We start from the raw sequence: 16,344 nt of genomic DNA, 5'->3' as shown, positions 1-16,344 counted from the left end.
GCACCTAATTGAAGCTATGAAGTAGAATTTCCTGCAGTGGAATTGGATCCAACACTCGAGAGACAGTCTCTTGAGATGCTTTAGCAGTCATACCATTGGAGCCAGGGAGATATTGCTGGTAGAATTGCTTATCAAACATCTTCGGAAGATAATGAAATATGGGAACTATGTCAAGTACATGCGAATGTATCGATGCGTGAGGTATAATGGGTTCTGGTAAGTGTGTACATAGGAAGTGGAGACAAAGAAATGTCCATATAAAATTTTGGCAAGGCAGACAACATCGAACGATATAAGCATCGAAAGCAATCTTGCAAGAGAGATTTGAAGATTCCATGTGCTTTTTGACTAATGATACAGCCTAATCCTCCCAGGAGCTCATCTTTAGGAACCGCGCCAATACTTCTTCAGAACCACGCTTGAACAGCTCTACACCGCGAGCTGGATCGAACACACGGCCCGGTTTTCGGGCAGAGGTAACAGAAAAGGGCTGACTGTCCGGAGGGGATATAGGACCCACCGAAGATGGCGGGGATGCTAGAGAAGACCCATCGTTCGAGGATTGGCGTGCGATGCTGGGGCTTCCTGCTTCAGTCTGCCTCAGAGGTGGAGGAGAGACAGCAGAAGTCACCCTGGTCGCACGTGCAGTGCCTGGTGTATCAGGAAACACATACTCTCGTGAAGAGCGCATGTCTCCAACTGGAGAGGGAAACGTTGTCGTCATCGACAGTTCTGGGCCCCCGCTGACCTGGCTAACGACAACTGGTGCTGACGGAGTAGCTACACTCAGCGGTGCCCACTGTTTTCGGGTGCTACCGCTGTAGCGTTTATCAGTTGAATGGGGGGAAGACTGCGAAATTGTATCAACTTGAACACCTTGACTTCGCATTTCAGGAGATATTGTCTGAACGCCACGTACTCGGTATTCTTTCTTTTTGGCTTTACTGACGTAGCTTGAAGCAATAGAAGATCCCCGCGATCGAGCTTTGGAAGTAAAGGTTTCGTTGTCGCTGTCTTCCACCCAAAGACCTTGAGTTTGTGCTTCGTCATCCTCGTCGGCGTTATCCTCGTCATCTCCATCGCGGCTGCTAGCCTCAGTACGATCATCCCAACTGCGCCCTCCGTGTCGACGCCAGTCGTCACTTTCAAAGGCAGGTGCTAAAGGCAACACAGATGGTCGTACTAATCTTGATGCATATTTTTGTATGCTGGGTACAGTGTCCCATGCGTTGGCATATGTCAGCGAGACAGGTAAGCCTTGTAGAGGAGAAAGTGTCTGCGACCGAGACGGAAAGGGAGGAGAAAATGGCTCTGCAAGAGGAAAGGGTTGCTCCTCTGCCGGACTCAAGAACTGGGATGGGGAGGGTGCGTCTGAAGTAGGAAACACACGTCCAGGCATATGACGCGGCAGCCCCTCCCATGGAAAGATAGGCTTAACTTTCGAACGGTCAGGACTAGGTGAGAATCCAAGGTGATCGTCGCCGGTAACATTGCGGTAGTAACCTTGTTTCCGTAAGGATTCTGGTATTTCAGGAATAGGCGGGGGTTGGAAGAATGCACCGGAGTCTGGAGTGGGTGAAGATGGTTGCTGATGAGGAGCGTGATACTGACGCGCCTGATCGTGTACCTTGCTGGGATGCTGATCCCAGACATTCGGGAAGTACGTGTCCGATGGGAAATTAGAGGACGCAGGAGCTATAGTTGGAGGAGGTTCGATCGCAGGATTCCAAGGAAGTTTAGGCGGAGAGGCGGGCCTATGGAGGGGACGTTGTTCCAGCTGTCGGGTTTGCTGCTTCGGGGCTTCCCTGGGATAACGGGGCACCTCGGGACGAGGGAGCTCTTGACCATCTCGTTGTCCATGGTGTTCTGGTGGACGAGGAGTCTCGTTGGGTACATTATCAGGTTGCCGTTGGACAGGCGCATACGACGAAAATGGTTGCAATGGTATGGGCTGAGGAATGTCGCTCACTGTTGACGTAGGCGTATGATATATCGGGATATCGTTGGACTGCACAGATGTTGAAGGTGCAGCTTCTGCTTGCGGTTCCCGAGTCAGGTTGATGGCGCCGAGTTGCGCTTTATCTTGAGGTTCTGGTTGAGGACGCATCAAGTCAACGCGTCCCTCCAGTGGCATACTTTCGTAATCGCCCTCTCCGGTCTGATTGTCGGACGACACTGTACTCATACCTTCCAGAGCAAGTCGCCTCAAATCCTCCAACCCCAATGGACTACCAGGTCCTATTGAGCTGACAGCAGACACTTCGATTTTCGTACCAGATTGCTCGTTCCATGCAGAAGTATATCGCTTGACTTCGAACTCTGCCTCCGGGATAATGCTCTGTGACCGATAATGTGTGTCATAAACATTGAACCAGCGATCCAGGAGAGACGTATAGTCGTAAGCTCGGGAAATTTCCGCAACGGTGAATGAATCTTGGCCTGAGAATGGTGGACGATGGGGAATTGAATTCCAAGGTTTATTTGGACCGATGAAATGGATGGCTTTGATTTGGGACCCAAAGCGTTCATAAGCTGGAGCATACCTGCAAGAGTTGAATAAAAAAGAGCTACAAATGCATGCAATACTTACGTATATGCGGCCGTTGGAGTGGTATTGTATGTGAAGCTGAGTCGGTTCCAGTTTCCTCCTCTCCATTCGTTAAGCAGGCCTTGATCTCCGCCATCCCACGATCCCTTCGATTTGAGCAGGCTGCTTAGTTCACTGAATTTGTCCTCTCCGGGAGACAACACCATGACACCGGAATTGAATATATCGGGCCATCCGACATCGGGTACTGCAGAAAACTCATATGGAAGCGAAAATAAATGCGAAAGTGGCCGGATGGGCAAGACGTCTGCATCCAGGAAAACAATTTTCGAGTACTGCGTAAGGCGGAAAACGTGAAGCTTTGTGAGGACCGTGTTCAAGTCAGGCCGACCTGTAATAAGAATGGGTGCCATGAGCAAACGAGACATATGGAAAATAGCGTTGCGAAGAGAATAGAGATTCAGATGGAATGTGCAGAACACTATACGGATCTTAAACACTCTGACACGTCCAGAGATATAATATCCAGATGGCGTATATGATATATCGGCACAACGTAGGCAACGTGCGATACCAAGCCAAGGACGACGCGTCTGGGGATTGCCATAGACAGGAAAAGCAGACTCACCCAGCAATTTGAGGCCCTTATCGTCCTCTTGAGCGATCACCTCGACACCAATTACAATATTGTATGCCCTGCGCAGCAGTTTGATTGTAGAGACATCAACGGTCTCTGGCGTGACTAGGCAGACTGTCTGAAATTCCACCTGTGGCGGAATGGCAGGGGAGGGATGGATATCTTTGAGTGCTGCGGCGAGGGCAAGGGCGCCAGGAAGGTAAAAATCGGACGTCAAGAGGGTGACGAAAGCATACGGAGCTGCCATGGACAGTCCAAAGGATGGGAGGGGAATAAGCTAGGATGAGGGTCAAGAGCAAAATTGCAATCTGCCAACAAGTGTAAATTCGGCCCAGATAAGGACGGTCTTAGGTTGGCCTACGACTTTTTGCTTTGTCGAGTGGTTTGCGTCAGGTCGTTCTAGAGGACCAAAGGATATTCCAAGAGCCTGCGGTAGAATAGAATTGGATGGACAGAAGGGAACCTTCTACTTCACTGGGCGAATACTGCGTGCTTCTGTCCCCTTTATGAACGTTGAGAAACTAGAGCCTTTCCATCAGGTGAGGGATCAGGTGCTGCTAACGTAGTATAGGGATGACCTGCATTTTTTTGTGGTATACCAAGTGCACCGACACCTGTCGACACAGAAACGTAAACGGTATCTTTTTCTGAGAATATGTTTGCAAGAAAAGATGGAGGAAAGAGGGGTCGTAGTAGTCTGACGTCAGCCGGGCTAGTCCCCTCTCACCACGACCGACTGATTCCATCCAACATCGATGTCTATTACTTTGACGCGTCTTCATTGGCATTGGCGGTAGCTGGCATATATGCCAAACATGCTCCTCTGTCGAGCACGATTCTCCGTACTCTTCACAAAAGGCCCGGCTCACTTTACACCAAGACACGCTTCCAATTGGTCACGACATACAAAATTCCCTTCTTTCTTCACTCGCACTCCCGTTCCTCGTTTTTCTCTCCGGCGTCGAGCATTATGGATAATACCGTTGACCGCCGGGCTTACCCTTTACATGACTCCAAGACCAAAATCCATACTTTCAAGTCTCTTTTCCTCTCCAACCCTTATACCTTGTCCTCCGCAAAGGAAGACAATCTCGCCAACCATTTTTTCGCCGTCAGAGATGGATATGACTATAAGTTCTCGCATCATGTCCTTCATCCGCAGCCAGATATGGGAACCGCTACTGACAGCACGACGCTTTGTACATCTTCTGTTACTTTTCATGCCGGTGCTCTTATCCGCACCCATGCTTCTTATAGGTCCGCCAGAGAAACGACTAAATGGCGACAGGTGGGGCGCTGTGTGGTGGTATGATTTCCTTGTGACAAAGATGGAGGCAGCTGGACCAACTTTCGTTAAAGTGAGTGAGGTAGCTCTAAAGAATTCAGAAATCAAACCTAAAATTCTACTAGCTTGCGCAATGGGCTGGCTCTCGTGCCGATCTATTTCCTTCTCAGTTGTGCAAAAGACTCGGCCAGCTCCATTCCCGTGGCACTCCCCATCCACTGGAACACACCAAGAAGATTATTGCTGAGGCCTTCCGAAGACCTTTCAATGATGTATTTGAAGAATTTGACGAGACTCCCATTGGAACGGGCGCCATTGCTCAGGTCTATCGAGCAACTCTCAAGCAAGATCTCCTCCCTCCCTCATATCTCGGACCCCGCCGTTCCAGAAAGTCACATCCAGGTGCGATTGTCGCTCCTGCCCTCCTGCAGGATCCTCCTCCTTCTGTTCCTACGGCTGCAGTGGCCATCAAAGTTCTCCATCCCCGCGTGACAAAAACCATTGCACGGGATCTCTCCATCATGACCTTCTTCGCACAAGTCCTAACGCTTTTTCCCGGTATGCAATGGATATCTTTACCGGAAGAGGTCAAAGTCTTCGGCGATATGATGTTCCAACAGTTGGATCTTCGTCACGAAGCAGAGAACCTCTTGACGTTTGAGAGTAATTTTTCACCTCGGAAAGTTCCAGTCACCTTTCCTCGGCCTCTAAAAGTATGGTCCACGAAGGATGTATTGATCGAGGAGTTCCAGGATGCTCTGCCAATGGAATGGTTCTTGAAAAATGGCGGCGGACCGTATGATGAGCAGGTAGCGACGGTGGGGCTAGATGCGTTCTTGGTGAGTGAGCTTGCTATCCTTGGAAATCGATTCAAGACTTACCGGCGATCCAGAACATGCTTCTTCTGGACAACTTTGTGCACTCTGACCTCCATCCGGGAAACATTATGGTCAAGTTCTCGAAACCAGCTACAACGCGCCACCTCCTCAAAAATGCCTTCAATTCCGTACGGGTGTCCCTCTTCTCCAAACCAGACCCAGAAACTCCTCCCACCTCTCCTTCCGACCACTCCGATTCGATAGAAGTTGTATCGCGCCTGCGGAGCCTCGTCAACAATCGGTCAGAGTGGCTGTCGGAGCTCTCCACTATTTATGATGATGGCTATATTCCTGAGATAATTTTTATCGATGCTGGTCTTGTAACAACACTTTCTGCCACCAACCGCACCAACTTCCTCGACATGTTCCGCGCGATGGCGGAATTCGACGGATACCGGACGGGCCAGCTGATGGTGGAACGGTGTCGCACGCCGGAATTGGCCATAGATACGGAGACGTTTGCGCTCAAAATGCAGCATCTCGTGCTCACCGTCAAGCGCAAGACGTTCTCCTTGGGTCAAATCAAGATATCTGACGTTCTGACGGAGGTACTGAAAAGCGTTCGGGAACACCACGTAAAAATGGAGGGTGATTTTATCAATACAGTTATTTCGATATTACTACTGGAGGGAATTGGGCGGCAGCTGGATCCTAGGTTGGATTTGTTCAAGAGCGCTCTTCCGATTCTGAGGCAGCTGGGTGGCCAGATGGCTTCGAGAGAGTCTATGACAAGAGATCTGCCACAAAGTAATTTGGGGACATTTTTGAAAGTTTGGGTTTGGCTAGAGGCTAGAGAGTTCATCACGGCTACAATTATAAACGCTGATGAGATGGTGAAATATGGCTGGTGAGTGCAGCTTCGTCTATCAACTGTTTTGGCAACGGTCTAATATATCTTGGTAGGCTCGTTTCAAGTGTGTAGAAAACTTATTTTAGAGTTTATATACATGATATTGGTGGACAGTAAGCGTCACCATTACCTACCCAAGCATCGAAGCAATCTGCTAGAGACCCATTTGCGGTGTCTTTGTACGTCTGTCTACCATTCGTAACATGATCTCGATAGGTATACATACGTCGCGAATATTTGATGGAATGGAGTCTCAAACTTCGTTTGTATAACTACCACCAAAAGTTAAAACTGAATACATCAAGGGTTTCCGCGGTACAAAAGATACATTGTCTAGCAATAAATGTGACCCAAATACCGGTTTCCCGCCATTGGCACTTCGCAACGGCAACCTGATGTATATTCGTCGCGTGGAGGCGTATATTAGTCATACACTGTCCGCTTGGAGTCTCTCATAATAACACGAACAATGGGTCCCGAAATCCGAAGCCTTTCGGAGTGGGCTGACACGGGAAGGAGGTTCGTTGCCCATAACGAATACCACCCTCCGTCCTCTCTTATTTCACCGAGTGCTGCTACGCCTCAAAACAGCCAATGTCACTAATAAGCTATGATAAGCCCTTTATGTGCTTCATGAAGCAAAACGCATGTACTCACAAGTAATGTAAACCAGTTATATTTCTATCCATCATTGCATCCTGGATTAGCCATCCGCTCACGCTCATTCCCAACCATGATATACAGCACCGGCCGATCCTTCCACATGAGCTCTCCAGACACCGACGTTACCTCCCCCTTCTCATCCCGCTTAACCTTCCATCTCCACAGCGGACCTTGAATATACTTGTCACTAGCAACCGACAGGTACCAATCAAATTGCTCTAACATGGGACATTGCTTCGCAAGATGCAGGACCGCTGCACTAACCGTGTTCCGGTTCACCCTTTCCCACGCGGGAACGAGGTACAGACCAGCTGGTGGAACCAACGCATGGGCGGGGCCAAGGATGTTGATGACTTCGGTGCGCAGAGCCTCTACCATATCCCGGGCCATGAGGTCCGGGAAACTGGCTTGCAAGGCCTCGCGTATTGTAACAATAGCGATAGGTCCACCGGTCAGGGATGATATCGGTGGAAGGGTTTGCAACAACGGACTACCTGGTCGGACAGCATCTAATACGGAGCGAGGAGGCTGACGATAAAACTCTCCCCAGGCATGAAAAGGGGTTCGAGAGGTGATATGGGCGGTAAATTTTTTGATTCTACGCCATTGTTTAAGATTGTCGGCTAGCTCGGTCTAGGGAGTTGAAGTAAGTCAAAGGATGAAATGAAGTAAGACGCGGCAGGTACCATGAACGCCGAAAACGATGTATAACGCGCCCAATCGTCCATAGCCTGTATAGTGAGTGTTTCAACGTCATCAAAGAGTGGTATCTTTCCACCCAAGCTCAAGACGTTCATGAAATGTGATCCCAATTGCCACCCAGCGGTATCATCTGTCATGAGCGCTAGATCTGTAATGATATACCGAACATTAGGATCGTCAGATTCTTCTATAGGCACGCGCTTGAAAGCCATTTCTTGAATGAGCATGCTTGCCCATGAATATCCCGGAGGATCCTTAACACCCGTGGCAAAATCCAAAGTGTCTACCGACAACGGTATCCACTCTGGAGATCCTTGCATGACTTTTGTGATCGGGTAAAGACGGGGGTTTCCATATGGCAGAAAAGTGACATTGACTTCCGCAAGGGATGGATGTCTATCAATAAAATGGTATACCGCTCTAGGGCGACATGCATGGTCAAGACGCAGGACGCATAGGTTGGGGAAGATGTACCCGTTTGTCATGTCCATGAGGCAGGCATGGGATACGCGAGATATCGCGAGTGTAGTGAGGTGATTGAGGATAACTGGGGGATTCACATAGAGTCGGGGAATGACTCTTGGGGTGCGATCTTGCAAAACCATGCGCAGACATCGAAGCTGCGTGAACGCACGTATGTCGGGAAAGTGCTTTGCCCCATCCCAACTAATGTCCAAGTGCTGCAGCCCCGGGGAGGCTGCCGACAACGCGTCAAGAAGCTTTTGTTTCCCGCGAACAAGCGCAGCTTCGAATACATGAAGGCCTGTGAATTTCTTGAGACTGCGGATAGACGAGTTTCTGAAGCTCGCTCGCTGTGACCCGGGGAAGTCGAATACCTGGAGATGGATTTTCAGAGAGCTGTGGACGGTAAGTTAGCTATCATTGTGTGGATAGATGATACATACCGCACATATGAATAGTATTGACTTGGTGAGTCATCAAGGAAACTGAGAAGAAGGTTGAAAAGTGATGGGGTAGTGACATGTATCATGCTGAAGAAGAGCGGCAGTGCAAAGTTCCTCAGGCGGCGGCTTGTCGCCATTAAGGTAGCCAGCAGAGGTCCCTTCTCTTCATCGTTGCAAGTCTCCACGATTTCATGCAGCAGTTCAACTGGGAGGAGATTGAAAGAGGAGGGCACGGAAACATTCGAGGTCGCCATGCTTCGAGCGACCTGTCGCGACATGGCCGTCTGATTTAAGAGGTGAGCTCTTGAAAAAAGAAGTACGTGAAAACAACAACCCGAAAACAGGCTGTGACCGAACGCGAGTGTGACCGGTATGTAGACGTCATAATTACATGCCTATATTTAGCTACATTCAGTCGGCCGTTAGCCTAAATCGTTCTTGTCTTCATCCGTCATGGTAAGGAAGTTTCTGCTTTGTTAATAATCTGCTAGCTCAGCCTTATTGTAACAGGATAGCTTCATCAGTCTCGCAAAGAAAGGCTACGAGGCCTATAGTGAATCACAATGTGCGTGTCCGCTCTCGATCCTAGGGGATCACCCAAGACTGACTATTGTTCTGCACCCCAGCTGATGTCTCCAAGACCGGAGGACAAGAATACAATACCCCACATCACTCAGGCCCACCCACTGGTAGCCCATCGTGTCCGTAATCATTGTCATGACCGTCGCACCCTCCTAACAACAGCACAGTTGATGATGATGAAGTCGTGAGAACAGCAGAGAAACACGGATCGGCCGATTCGTCTGTATTTTCCTCCGCATTGAGTTTCGTCAAGCAGAACGTCGTATGTCCTGACAAATTTCTTATATATGTTTATTCCAATGGCATCATAGGGCGAGCACAACCAGCCCATCGACGAGGATCACGTCACCAACGCTCACAGGAAAGCCTACCAGGAAGGTTCCGCAAGTTCACTGAGTGCCAACTCTCTTGGCGGTGCAGCTGCTCTCCAAGTAAGATCCATCATCACTAATGACTATCACATACTCAATCCAATTTCATCGCCAAGGCTCTCAAGAAGTTCACCTCTGGGGGCGGGTCCAGCGGCGGATCTCAAACTGAACTGATCAGTCTCGCCATGGCAGAGGCCACCAAGCTGTTCGAAAAGTCTGGTGGCACAGCTTCTGGGAACAAACAGGATGCTGTGAATGGTGCGGCTATGACTGTCATGAAGCTGTTCGTGCAATCAAAGATGGGTGGATCGACTATCGGTGGGGGCGACTCCGGTGGTTTATCGGGGCTGCTCAGTCTTGTAAGTCTTTGATGGGGGTGTTGATTGTCGTTGGCTAACACGCATCCTTTCCAGGCCTCCAAGTTCGCGTAGGAGTTAAGATGTGCATCAGGTGTTTGTAGAAGTTTCGTATTGATAAATGTATGTAAATATACTGAGAGATGCAATGCTGAGATGCTTTATTACACTAGATGCTCAATAGGGGGGGACATCAGAAAGCGCTGCATGATCACCGCCGGCTGTCAAAATCTGTGGCCCTGTGAAAAACATTCGACGCTTGACTTTGGATATCTGAAGCACATGCTAGTCATTATTTTCGACGTCCATGAAAGGGACGCGGCCGACACCATTTACTCAATCAAAAGCGGAAACCGCAGTATCAGATGTTCATGAGGTGTTCTGACTTTGATGGCTGCTATGTGTGCTATTTCTGTGACAACTGGACAGTCATTGAGTTCGTTTGTTTGATTTAAACCAGGCCTAGGAGTACGTGATTCCGTTCTTCATTCTTTCCACAGCTCCATCAAAACAGTTCGGGTCTACAGCCGAGCCACAGGATTAGTGATTGTTCAAAGCCTTTGATTAACAATTAACAAGTAGCGATACAGCAAGAGTAACAAAAAGATGTGCAACGAGAAAACAAGATAGCAATGTGACAGCAGTGAAGACTAATCAGGATACAGTGATAAAATGAAAGATAAAGCAAGGAGAACAAAATGCGAAGAAGTTCAAAATTGCGAATCCCAGTCCTCGGCAAACTGCCAAGTTGACAAAGCGGAGCTAAAGTCGATTTCGGCAAAGTCTGTGGGAGCGATGGAGGTGTTGTTGACGGAGAAAGTTCCCAGGAAGGCATCCAGATCGGACAAGTGGTTAGAGTCGGAGACAAGAGGCTGTTTCTCAGCTGCAGACAGGATAAATGTGAGTAAATAGAGGGGTGGGGAGAAGAGAGGGACGCACCTGGGACGGCTGTAGGTAACAGACCTTCCAGGTCGAGACCTGATATGCTGAATTCAGGCTTGGAAATGCTATCCAAGATCGAACCGTTGTTGAGTACCGTCAAGGAAGGAGCAATGGTATCAGCTGGCAACTCTACGGGCGTGCTCGATCTTGGAGTCGAAGCTACAAGAAATCAGTCCACCACTGTACCAGGGTAAGAAAAGCATGACTTACGACCAGCCGACGAAGCGTCATCCGAGTACTGCGATGATGGAGACATGGCAGAGTAGTTAAACACGTCCACCTCGGGATCTGGAGGGAACTCAGCCAAAGCCGTCTCGAACCAACCCTCGAGGTCTGGAGGGACGTAGAGCTCGACAGGACGAGAGTCTGTTTTCGTACTACTCGTCGAGGAGGATGGATCGGATACGGAGCGACGCGAACCGTGTATACCACAGTGTCGTTTAAAGGTGCCAGCGCCATCCGAGTCGGATAGACGCCTCTTTCGTTTTGATGGTGAGGGTGTAGATTGGCGTGAAGGGTCAGAGCCCTCAGTGTCGGTGGAGAAGGGGGAGGGTAGGCTAGTAACAGCGTCATCGTTGTCATTAGTTCTGCGAATGAAACCAGTGAGATTTCGGAACAAAGACAGACAGGAAGGAAACATACCTCGATCGCCTCTTGGATCTGTGAGAATTGTCAGCTTCATCGTCAGAACTGCGACGTTTCTGAGTAGGAGTCGCCTCAGAGGGCAGCGACGAATCGGGAGAGCGACGAGGCGATCGATCGGGTGAAGGATACGCTCTCTGCGCCTCTGCCTCCTTTGCCCGTTCCATCCTCTCCTTCTTCGCTCTCCTCTCAGCTTCCCTCTGCTCTTCCCTCCTCTTTTTATTAGCCTGCTCCTGCACCTGCAGCTCTGGAGTCATATTCTTCACAGCACCGTCCAATTTCCTTCCAAGAGTGCTCTGCTCAAACTTGTTGGCATACAAATCTTTGAGCGTCGACGCCATGTCGGTAAAAGCGATGCTTATGGGAGAGTATCGGTTGTCCCACGGTTCAGTTCGGTCCCTGAAGTAGGTGGTAGCGGCTTCGATCATGCGATCGCGGTCACCGCCAAAGTGTTTGAGGAGGGATGTCCAGCCTATGCGCCGGCGGGCGTTAGTGAACCAGTTGTCGAGGTCTTTCCGGGGGGTATTGGTTTCGCGGCAGATCTTGTTACGGACCTCGCGAGCGGGGTAAGGATTGTGGAGGTTTTCGGAGAGCCAGCAGTACGCAGGCTCCACATAAGATGAAGTTGTGTGAGGGCCGTCAAAGCTACACGCTTTGACAGCAGCAACCTTCCTTCTATCAACTATGTCTTTCACGTCAGTCTCGTATCGCTTGGAAAATTTCTCGTCGGAAACATCAAGGTCCAGGAGAGCATGGCAGATGTTTTCCATGGTATCCGCAACCCCGTATGCAAGACTAGCTATCTGCTCGTCCAAATCACCGTTTTCTGCAGTCATATTGTAAAGACCTTGCCACTGAGAAGTGAAGAGGGAAAGTGCATCTTCATTGGGAGTGCCAGAGTGTGCTGCGAAAAAGTCCCCAATGGTGGAATCCAACCGACGGTGAATGTCGGCTATGATGTTGGCCATCGCGGCACAGTATGTGAGGAGCAAATGATATGTGTCGCTGGTCGTATTGATATTTGAATCTCCGGTTAAACTCTCTTCGGCCCGCATGGTGCTCCATTGTTCTCTCGAAATAGCATCTTATCTTTCAATTTCTCTATGGGTGCCGGTATTACAGACGAACACGGTTTTCTAGCATTTCTTCAAAGGACCTCTAAGGTCACTAAACTTTTCAAACAGTCTATCGGTCCAATAGAGCTCGCTCCTCCTGTCACCCTTCCAAAACTAGACTTGGAGCTGCCCATTCCAGACCATGTGAAGGCGGAACTGGACAATCCTTGCACCCCCATTGCACTTCGAAATGCATTGGATTCCGCCATCTCAGACCTGCGTGCTGAATATCAATGTGTCTTCGACAAGGCGTATCAACGCTCTTCACTGGCGCCGGTTCCTCAGCAAGCCGCAATGCAACGCTTTGTGACTTTGATACAGCATCGTTTCACAACCCAAGCGCTCCCCGGATTAATGCGACACCACCTTAAAGAAGCTTTGGCTTCTACCGTCTCCGCTTTTGACGAGAACCGTCCGACACCCAAATTCAACAATGTCCGTCCTTTCATCCTTGTTCCATCCCATCTCCTGACAACCCCCACCCCCCCAGGCGTACATCCCATACCTTAAAGCATACTTCAACTACAATGCATACCCATCGCCGCAGGACCGAGAAGTAATGGCTGCAAAATCGATGATGACATCGCGGCAAATTGAAGTCTGGGTGAGCTAGACATTCCGCTCGCGAGATTTGCGGACGAGCTAACGGGTTGCAGTTCCAGAACCACCGGCGGGTGGAGAAGAAAGCGGGACGACCGTGCGTCAAGCGGAAAGCGACTGATGCTGGGCCGTCGCAATCGCAGATTGACAAGATTGAGCAGGAAATGGGAGTGTTTGGGGTGCCAAAGGAGGAGAGGCAGGAGGAGCGGGAGCGGTTGAGGTATATACGCCAGGAGAAGGAGAAGGGTTTCCGGACATTATCTGCACCGCGGTACCCCCGTGACCCCGCTCCCATCGACGTCCTCGCGCTCGCATCTAGAGAAAAGATACCCAGTGCTGGACCCACACGTTTTCGCACCGGCATCGTGCCGACAGTCTACTTTCCCCCGCCGACGTGGACGCGTCGGCCCGCGACGCAACCGCTTCCACACCACGCCCACTGCCCCAACTTTGCAGAGCTGACGGAACGGTTCGCCTTGATCCTGCGGATCCACAGCGACATTGCGCGCGTGTCAGAGGCATCTGTACCGCCTGCTGCGACGTGCGCGACCACGACGCGACTGGAGCGGGGGTACCATCCTGCGTTGTTAAACACGCCGGAGAAGAGGAGGAGACGGGTACCGAATAGACCTCGACCGTATCCATCACGCACGCGGTCGCCGTCGTTACACCGACAGGTGTCGTGGTCAAGTGGGTCTTCGGGGTCGGAAGAGTCGCTGCCTGCGACACCGCAGAACATGACTGTCGAGCTGGAGCCGGAGCCGTTTGATGAATTGTTTGATGAGCCGGTGCAAGAGGTGGTGCTGTTGGATATCCAGGGATTCGTGTATGCTGATTACCCAGCACCTGTTATTGCGGTTGGAGGGAAGAAAAAGTCGTATTACTGATTGGTTCTGTATCATTATTGCTGTCACATTGCTATCGTGTTGTATTAATTAGAAGCTCTATTAGTTTTCTGACAGACTGTCAAAGAACGGTCATGGGTATCATCTCGGAGAAATTCCATCCTTCATAAACGGCTCCCCTCATTCCTCCCCCATGTCTTTCCTGATCTTTCTCTTCCTTCCCTTGCTCTCCGTCGCACTCCAAGTGAAAAACCTCGTTACCTTTGGGGACAGCTACACGGACATTGTGAACGTGGGCGATGGGGGAACGGCGTGGCCCGTCTACGCGGCGGGGTACGCGGACCTGACGCTGTACCCGTTTGCACGGTCGGGGGCTACGTGCTCGAACAATATCACGTTTCGTCCTTTTCCCTCGATATTCGAGAGCCAGCTCCCGTTGTATTTCGCGGAAAAGCACAACGGGTCGATCAAGGTAAACCCAACAGAGACTCTGTACACGCAGTGGATCGGGACGAACGACGTGGGGGTGTATTCGTTGCTGACGGGGAGCAACGACGCGTCGCTGGTGGATGTGGTGGGGTGTATGGTGAATTGGGTGCGGGTGCTGTACGAGGACGGGGCTCGGAATTTTTTGGTGCAAAACGTGGGTGCGAGTCTATCAAGGGGAGAGAGAGAGAGAGACGGAGCTGACGACGGGTAGAATAGATGGTGCCGCTGAATAAGGTGATCCTGTATGCACCCGACTCGTACCCAAACAGATACTTTAACGGGGCGCGTAACACGTCTGAATGGAGCGTGTTTATGCGGGAGCTGGTGCTGAGTGGCAATTCGTTGTCGCGGGCGATGCTGCAGGCATTGGTGCCGGAGGTTCCGGGTGCTCATATCGGGATATTCGACTCGCATGGCCTGTTCCAGGATATATACGACAACCCGGCAGAGTACCTGAATGGGACGGCGCCGTTGAATATCACGGGTGCAGTGGTGTCGTGTGTGTATACAGAGGGAGGCGGGAGCAGCGTATGCACGACGGCGGAGGGAACGGACCGGGACAGTTTCCTGTGGTGGGTGGATTTTGATTCATTGGTGATCTCGTTTTTGACTAGCAAAATGCAGGTACGACGAGCTACATCCGAGCGAGCAAGCGGACAGAATCGTGGCTCGGAACATTGGCTCGGTTGCGAGAGGTGAAGACAATAGGTGGACGACATGGATTTCATAGTTACGAGACCGGGATGGCAAAGTCAAATGAAGAAAAGATGGGATCTGTGCTCCAGGAAGGGTCTGACGGAAAATCAAAGTTAGAAATGTCGAAATGAACTTGAGAATAAATGTCCGATATCGAGGTGTCAAACACGGCCTGAAAGCTGTCCAAGTCGGATAGAACAGGCGGCGGGTCGATGGGCGCAGGGAGTTGCACGTCGAGTTGGACGTTGCCGTTGGGGAAGGAATAGATATCGTCGAACCAGTTGTCGAGGTTTGGTGGCACGTCTGCCTGAAAGGTCTTTGGGGGTCTCTCCTCTTCCTGGGACTCGTCCCTCTTCCGCTTCAAACTGTCCAAACATTATTAATAGCAATTCGTCAAATAACACACCCCCGCACCAAGGCACAGCTCCAAACAGCTTCACCACCTCCCCCGGCCCACCAAACCGGGCACCATAAATATCCTTCAAATTCTGCTCAATCAATGCAAACTCGACCTGGTACTCCCTCCCCTCTCCCTTCCAGTACTTTTCAGCTGCACTCACCACCTTTGACCGACCACCAGCCACCCGTCTCACCAGCTCTGTCCATCCGATCCGCCGCCGCGCAGTCGTGAACCACCGCTCGACGTCCGCGCCCCCTGCAGCTCGGCACAGGTCTGCTCGCACAGGAGCGGAGGGGTAGGGGTTGTACAGGTTGTTTGATAACCAGGTGTATAGCGGACTGTAGTCGGGCGACGAAGAAGTCCCTGATTCCGAAGACACCGATTCCGAAGACACCATTCGCTTTCGCTTTGCCGGCGGCTCCGGGGATGTAGACGAGTGTGTCCGCTTTTTGCTCGTCCGGGCGGGAGGGGGAGGCGTTGCCTTTTCGGCACCTTCAATGGCACACAATTCCTTCTCCGAGTCCTGTAGTATATTGTTCGACTGAACATGAAGATTCATAAACGTCTGGCAGACCAATTCTATTGCCTTTGCAACAGAGCATGCGAGTTCCGCCGTCTGAGAATGGAGTGTGCCCGAGCTTTGGCTATCAATCAGGTCCTTTTCCAGATCGGCGAGTTCAAGATTGTAAGTCTGCAAAGAAGTTGGGGATGTATTGTGGGAGTCAAAAAGACCATCAACGACAGATAGTAGTCGGCTGTGTAGGTCACTCTCTGCGCAGGCAGACATTGTGCTAGTTGTGTCAGGAGGGATACAAAAATTACCGTGGTTACCAGTTTT

At 50.6% G+C, this 16,344-nt stretch overlaps 8 protein-coding genes across 8 annotated transcripts; 4 read left to right on the top strand and 4 right to left on the bottom strand.

Annotated features, from left to right (window-relative positions):
* Positions 1 to 361: 361 nt before the first annotated feature.
* Positions 362 to 3,432, bottom strand: BT62DRAFT_916022 (uncharacterized protein; the record flags this gene model as incomplete). The annotated part of the gene is made up of 3 exons (XM_043183975.1): positions 362 to 2,543; positions 2,591 to 2,939; positions 3,177 to 3,432. The coding sequence occupies 3 exons, from the start codon at positions 3,430 to 3,432 to the stop codon at positions 362 to 364; spliced, it is 2,787 nt and encodes a 928-aa protein (XP_043045846.1).
* A 229-nt stretch (positions 3,433 to 3,661) lies between these two features.
* On the top strand, positions 3,662 to 6,517 carry BT62DRAFT_984226 (ABC1-domain-containing protein). Its single transcript, XM_043189839.1, has 4 exons — positions 3,662 to 4,543; positions 4,596 to 5,309; positions 5,363 to 6,195; positions 6,252 to 6,517. The coding sequence occupies exons 1-4, from the start codon at positions 3,992 to 3,994 to the stop codon at positions 6,268 to 6,270; spliced, it is 2,118 nt and encodes a 705-aa protein (XP_043045845.1). The 5' UTR covers positions 3,662 to 3,991; the 3' UTR covers positions 6,271 to 6,517.
* Positions 6,518 to 6,879: 362 nt separating this feature from the next.
* On the bottom strand, positions 6,880 to 8,746 carry BT62DRAFT_1000083 (uncharacterized protein; the record flags this gene model as incomplete). The annotated part of the gene is made up of 3 exons (XM_043176610.1): positions 6,880 to 7,494; positions 7,548 to 8,421; positions 8,469 to 8,746. The coding sequence occupies 3 exons, from the start codon at positions 8,744 to 8,746 to the stop codon at positions 6,880 to 6,882; spliced, it is 1,767 nt and encodes a 588-aa protein (XP_043045844.1).
* Positions 8,747 to 8,921: 175 nt separating this feature from the next.
* BT62DRAFT_916019 (uncharacterized protein) lies at positions 8,922 to 9,852 on the top strand (the record flags this gene model as incomplete). Its single annotated transcript, XM_043183974.1, has 7 exons — positions 8,922 to 8,924; positions 8,979 to 9,033; positions 9,095 to 9,169; positions 9,218 to 9,312; positions 9,362 to 9,481; positions 9,538 to 9,780; positions 9,835 to 9,852. The coding sequence occupies 7 exons, from the start codon at positions 8,922 to 8,924 to the stop codon at positions 9,850 to 9,852; spliced, it is 609 nt and encodes a 202-aa protein (XP_043045843.1).
* Positions 9,853 to 10,328: 476 nt separating this feature from the next.
* BT62DRAFT_926544 (mating-type protein) lies at positions 10,329 to 12,347 on the bottom strand. The gene is made up of 3 exons (XM_043185061.1): positions 11,362 to 12,347; positions 10,930 to 11,306; positions 10,329 to 10,878 (listed from the first exon to the last, which is right to left on the bottom strand). Exons 1-3 carry the CDS (start codon positions 12,327 to 12,329, stop codon positions 10,349 to 10,351), a joined length of 1,875 nt encoding a protein of 624 aa, XP_043045842.1. The 5' UTR covers positions 12,330 to 12,347; the 3' UTR covers positions 10,329 to 10,348.
* Positions 12,348 to 12,464: 117 nt separating this feature from the next.
* BT62DRAFT_1000080 (uncharacterized protein) lies at positions 12,465 to 13,963 on the top strand (the record flags this gene model as incomplete). The annotated part of the gene is made up of 3 exons (XM_043176609.1): positions 12,465 to 12,911; positions 12,967 to 13,080; positions 13,133 to 13,963. The coding sequence occupies 3 exons, from the start codon at positions 12,465 to 12,467 to the stop codon at positions 13,961 to 13,963; spliced, it is 1,392 nt and encodes a 463-aa protein (XP_043045841.1).
* A 2-nt stretch (positions 13,964 to 13,965) lies between these two features.
* Positions 13,966 to 15,204, top strand: BT62DRAFT_299011 (carbohydrate esterase family 16 protein). Its single transcript, XM_043180409.1, has 3 exons — positions 13,966 to 14,564; positions 14,627 to 14,982; positions 15,035 to 15,204. Exons 1-3 carry the CDS (start codon positions 14,115 to 14,117, stop codon positions 15,138 to 15,140), a joined length of 912 nt encoding a protein of 303 aa, XP_043045840.1. The 5' UTR covers positions 13,966 to 14,114; the 3' UTR covers positions 15,141 to 15,204.
* BT62DRAFT_926541 (uncharacterized protein) lies at positions 14,845 to 16,332 on the bottom strand. Its single transcript, XM_043185060.1, has 2 exons — positions 15,521 to 16,332; positions 14,845 to 15,471 (listed from the first exon to the last, which is right to left on the bottom strand). The coding sequence occupies exons 1-2, from the start codon at positions 16,291 to 16,293 to the stop codon at positions 15,141 to 15,143; spliced, it is 1,104 nt and encodes a 367-aa protein (XP_043045839.1). The 5' UTR covers positions 16,294 to 16,332; the 3' UTR covers positions 14,845 to 15,140.
* Between the last annotated feature and the right edge of the window lie 12 nt (positions 16,333 to 16,344).

This window comes from Guyanagaster necrorhizus, assembly GCF_019112545.1.
Source record: "Guyanagaster necrorhizus MCA 3950 unplaced genomic scaffold BT62scaffold_2, whole genome shotgun sequence".
NCBI classification, from domain to species: domain Eukaryota; kingdom Fungi; phylum Basidiomycota; class Agaricomycetes; order Agaricales; family Physalacriaceae; genus Guyanagaster; species Guyanagaster necrorhizus.
The sequence above is the reverse complement of the archived record's forward strand: the minus strand, read 5'-3'. Positions and strand labels throughout refer to the sequence as shown.

What these genes read in the sequence shown, in the direction of transcription:
- BT62DRAFT_984226 (XM_043189839.1), top strand. Translation starts at nt 3,992, where the DNA reads ATGCCAAACATGCTCCTCTGTCGAGCACGATTCTCCGTACTCTTCACA. An exon ending in CTGGACCAACTTTCGTTAAA is followed by an intron (nt 4,544 to 4,595) that starts GTGAGTGAGGTA and finishes AAATTCTACTAG; the next exon opens with CTTGCGCAATGGGCTGGCTC. An exon ending in TGGGGCTAGATGCGTTCTTG is followed by an intron (nt 5,310 to 5,362) that starts GTGAGTGAGCTT and finishes CCGGCGATCCAG; the next exon opens with AACATGCTTCTTCTGGACAA.
- BT62DRAFT_926544 (XM_043185061.1), bottom strand. Translation starts at nt 12,329, where the DNA reads ATGGCCAACATCATAGCCGACATTCACCGTCGGTTGGATTCCACCATT. An exon ending in AGATCCAAGAGGCGATCGAG is followed by an intron (nt 11,307 to 11,361) that starts GTATGTTTCCTT and finishes TTTCATTCGCAG; the next exon opens with AACTAATGACAACGATGACG. An exon ending in TGACGCTTCGTCGGCTGGTC is followed by an intron (nt 10,879 to 10,929) that starts GTAAGTCATGCT and finishes GATTTCTTGTAG; the next exon opens with CTTCGACTCCAAGATCGAGC.
- BT62DRAFT_299011 (XM_043180409.1), top strand. Translation starts at nt 14,115, where the DNA reads ATGTCTTTCCTGATCTTTCTCTTCCTTCCCTTGCTCTCCGTCGCACTC. An exon ending in GGAATTTTTTGGTGCAAAAC is followed by an intron (nt 14,565 to 14,626) that starts GTGGGTGCGAGT and finishes CGGGTAGAATAG; the next exon opens with ATGGTGCCGCTGAATAAGGT. An exon ending in GACCGGGACAGTTTCCTGTG is followed by an intron (nt 14,983 to 15,034) that starts GTGGGTGGATTT and finishes AGCAAAATGCAG; the next exon opens with GTACGACGAGCTACATCCGA.
- BT62DRAFT_926541 (XM_043185060.1), bottom strand. Translation starts at nt 16,293, where the DNA reads ATGTCTGCCTGCGCAGAGAGTGACCTACACAGCCGACTACTATCTGTC. An exon ending in CTGTTTGGAGCTGTGCCTTG is followed by an intron (nt 15,472 to 15,520) that starts GTGCGGGGGTGT and finishes ATGTTTGGACAG; the next exon opens with TTTGAAGCGGAAGAGGGACG.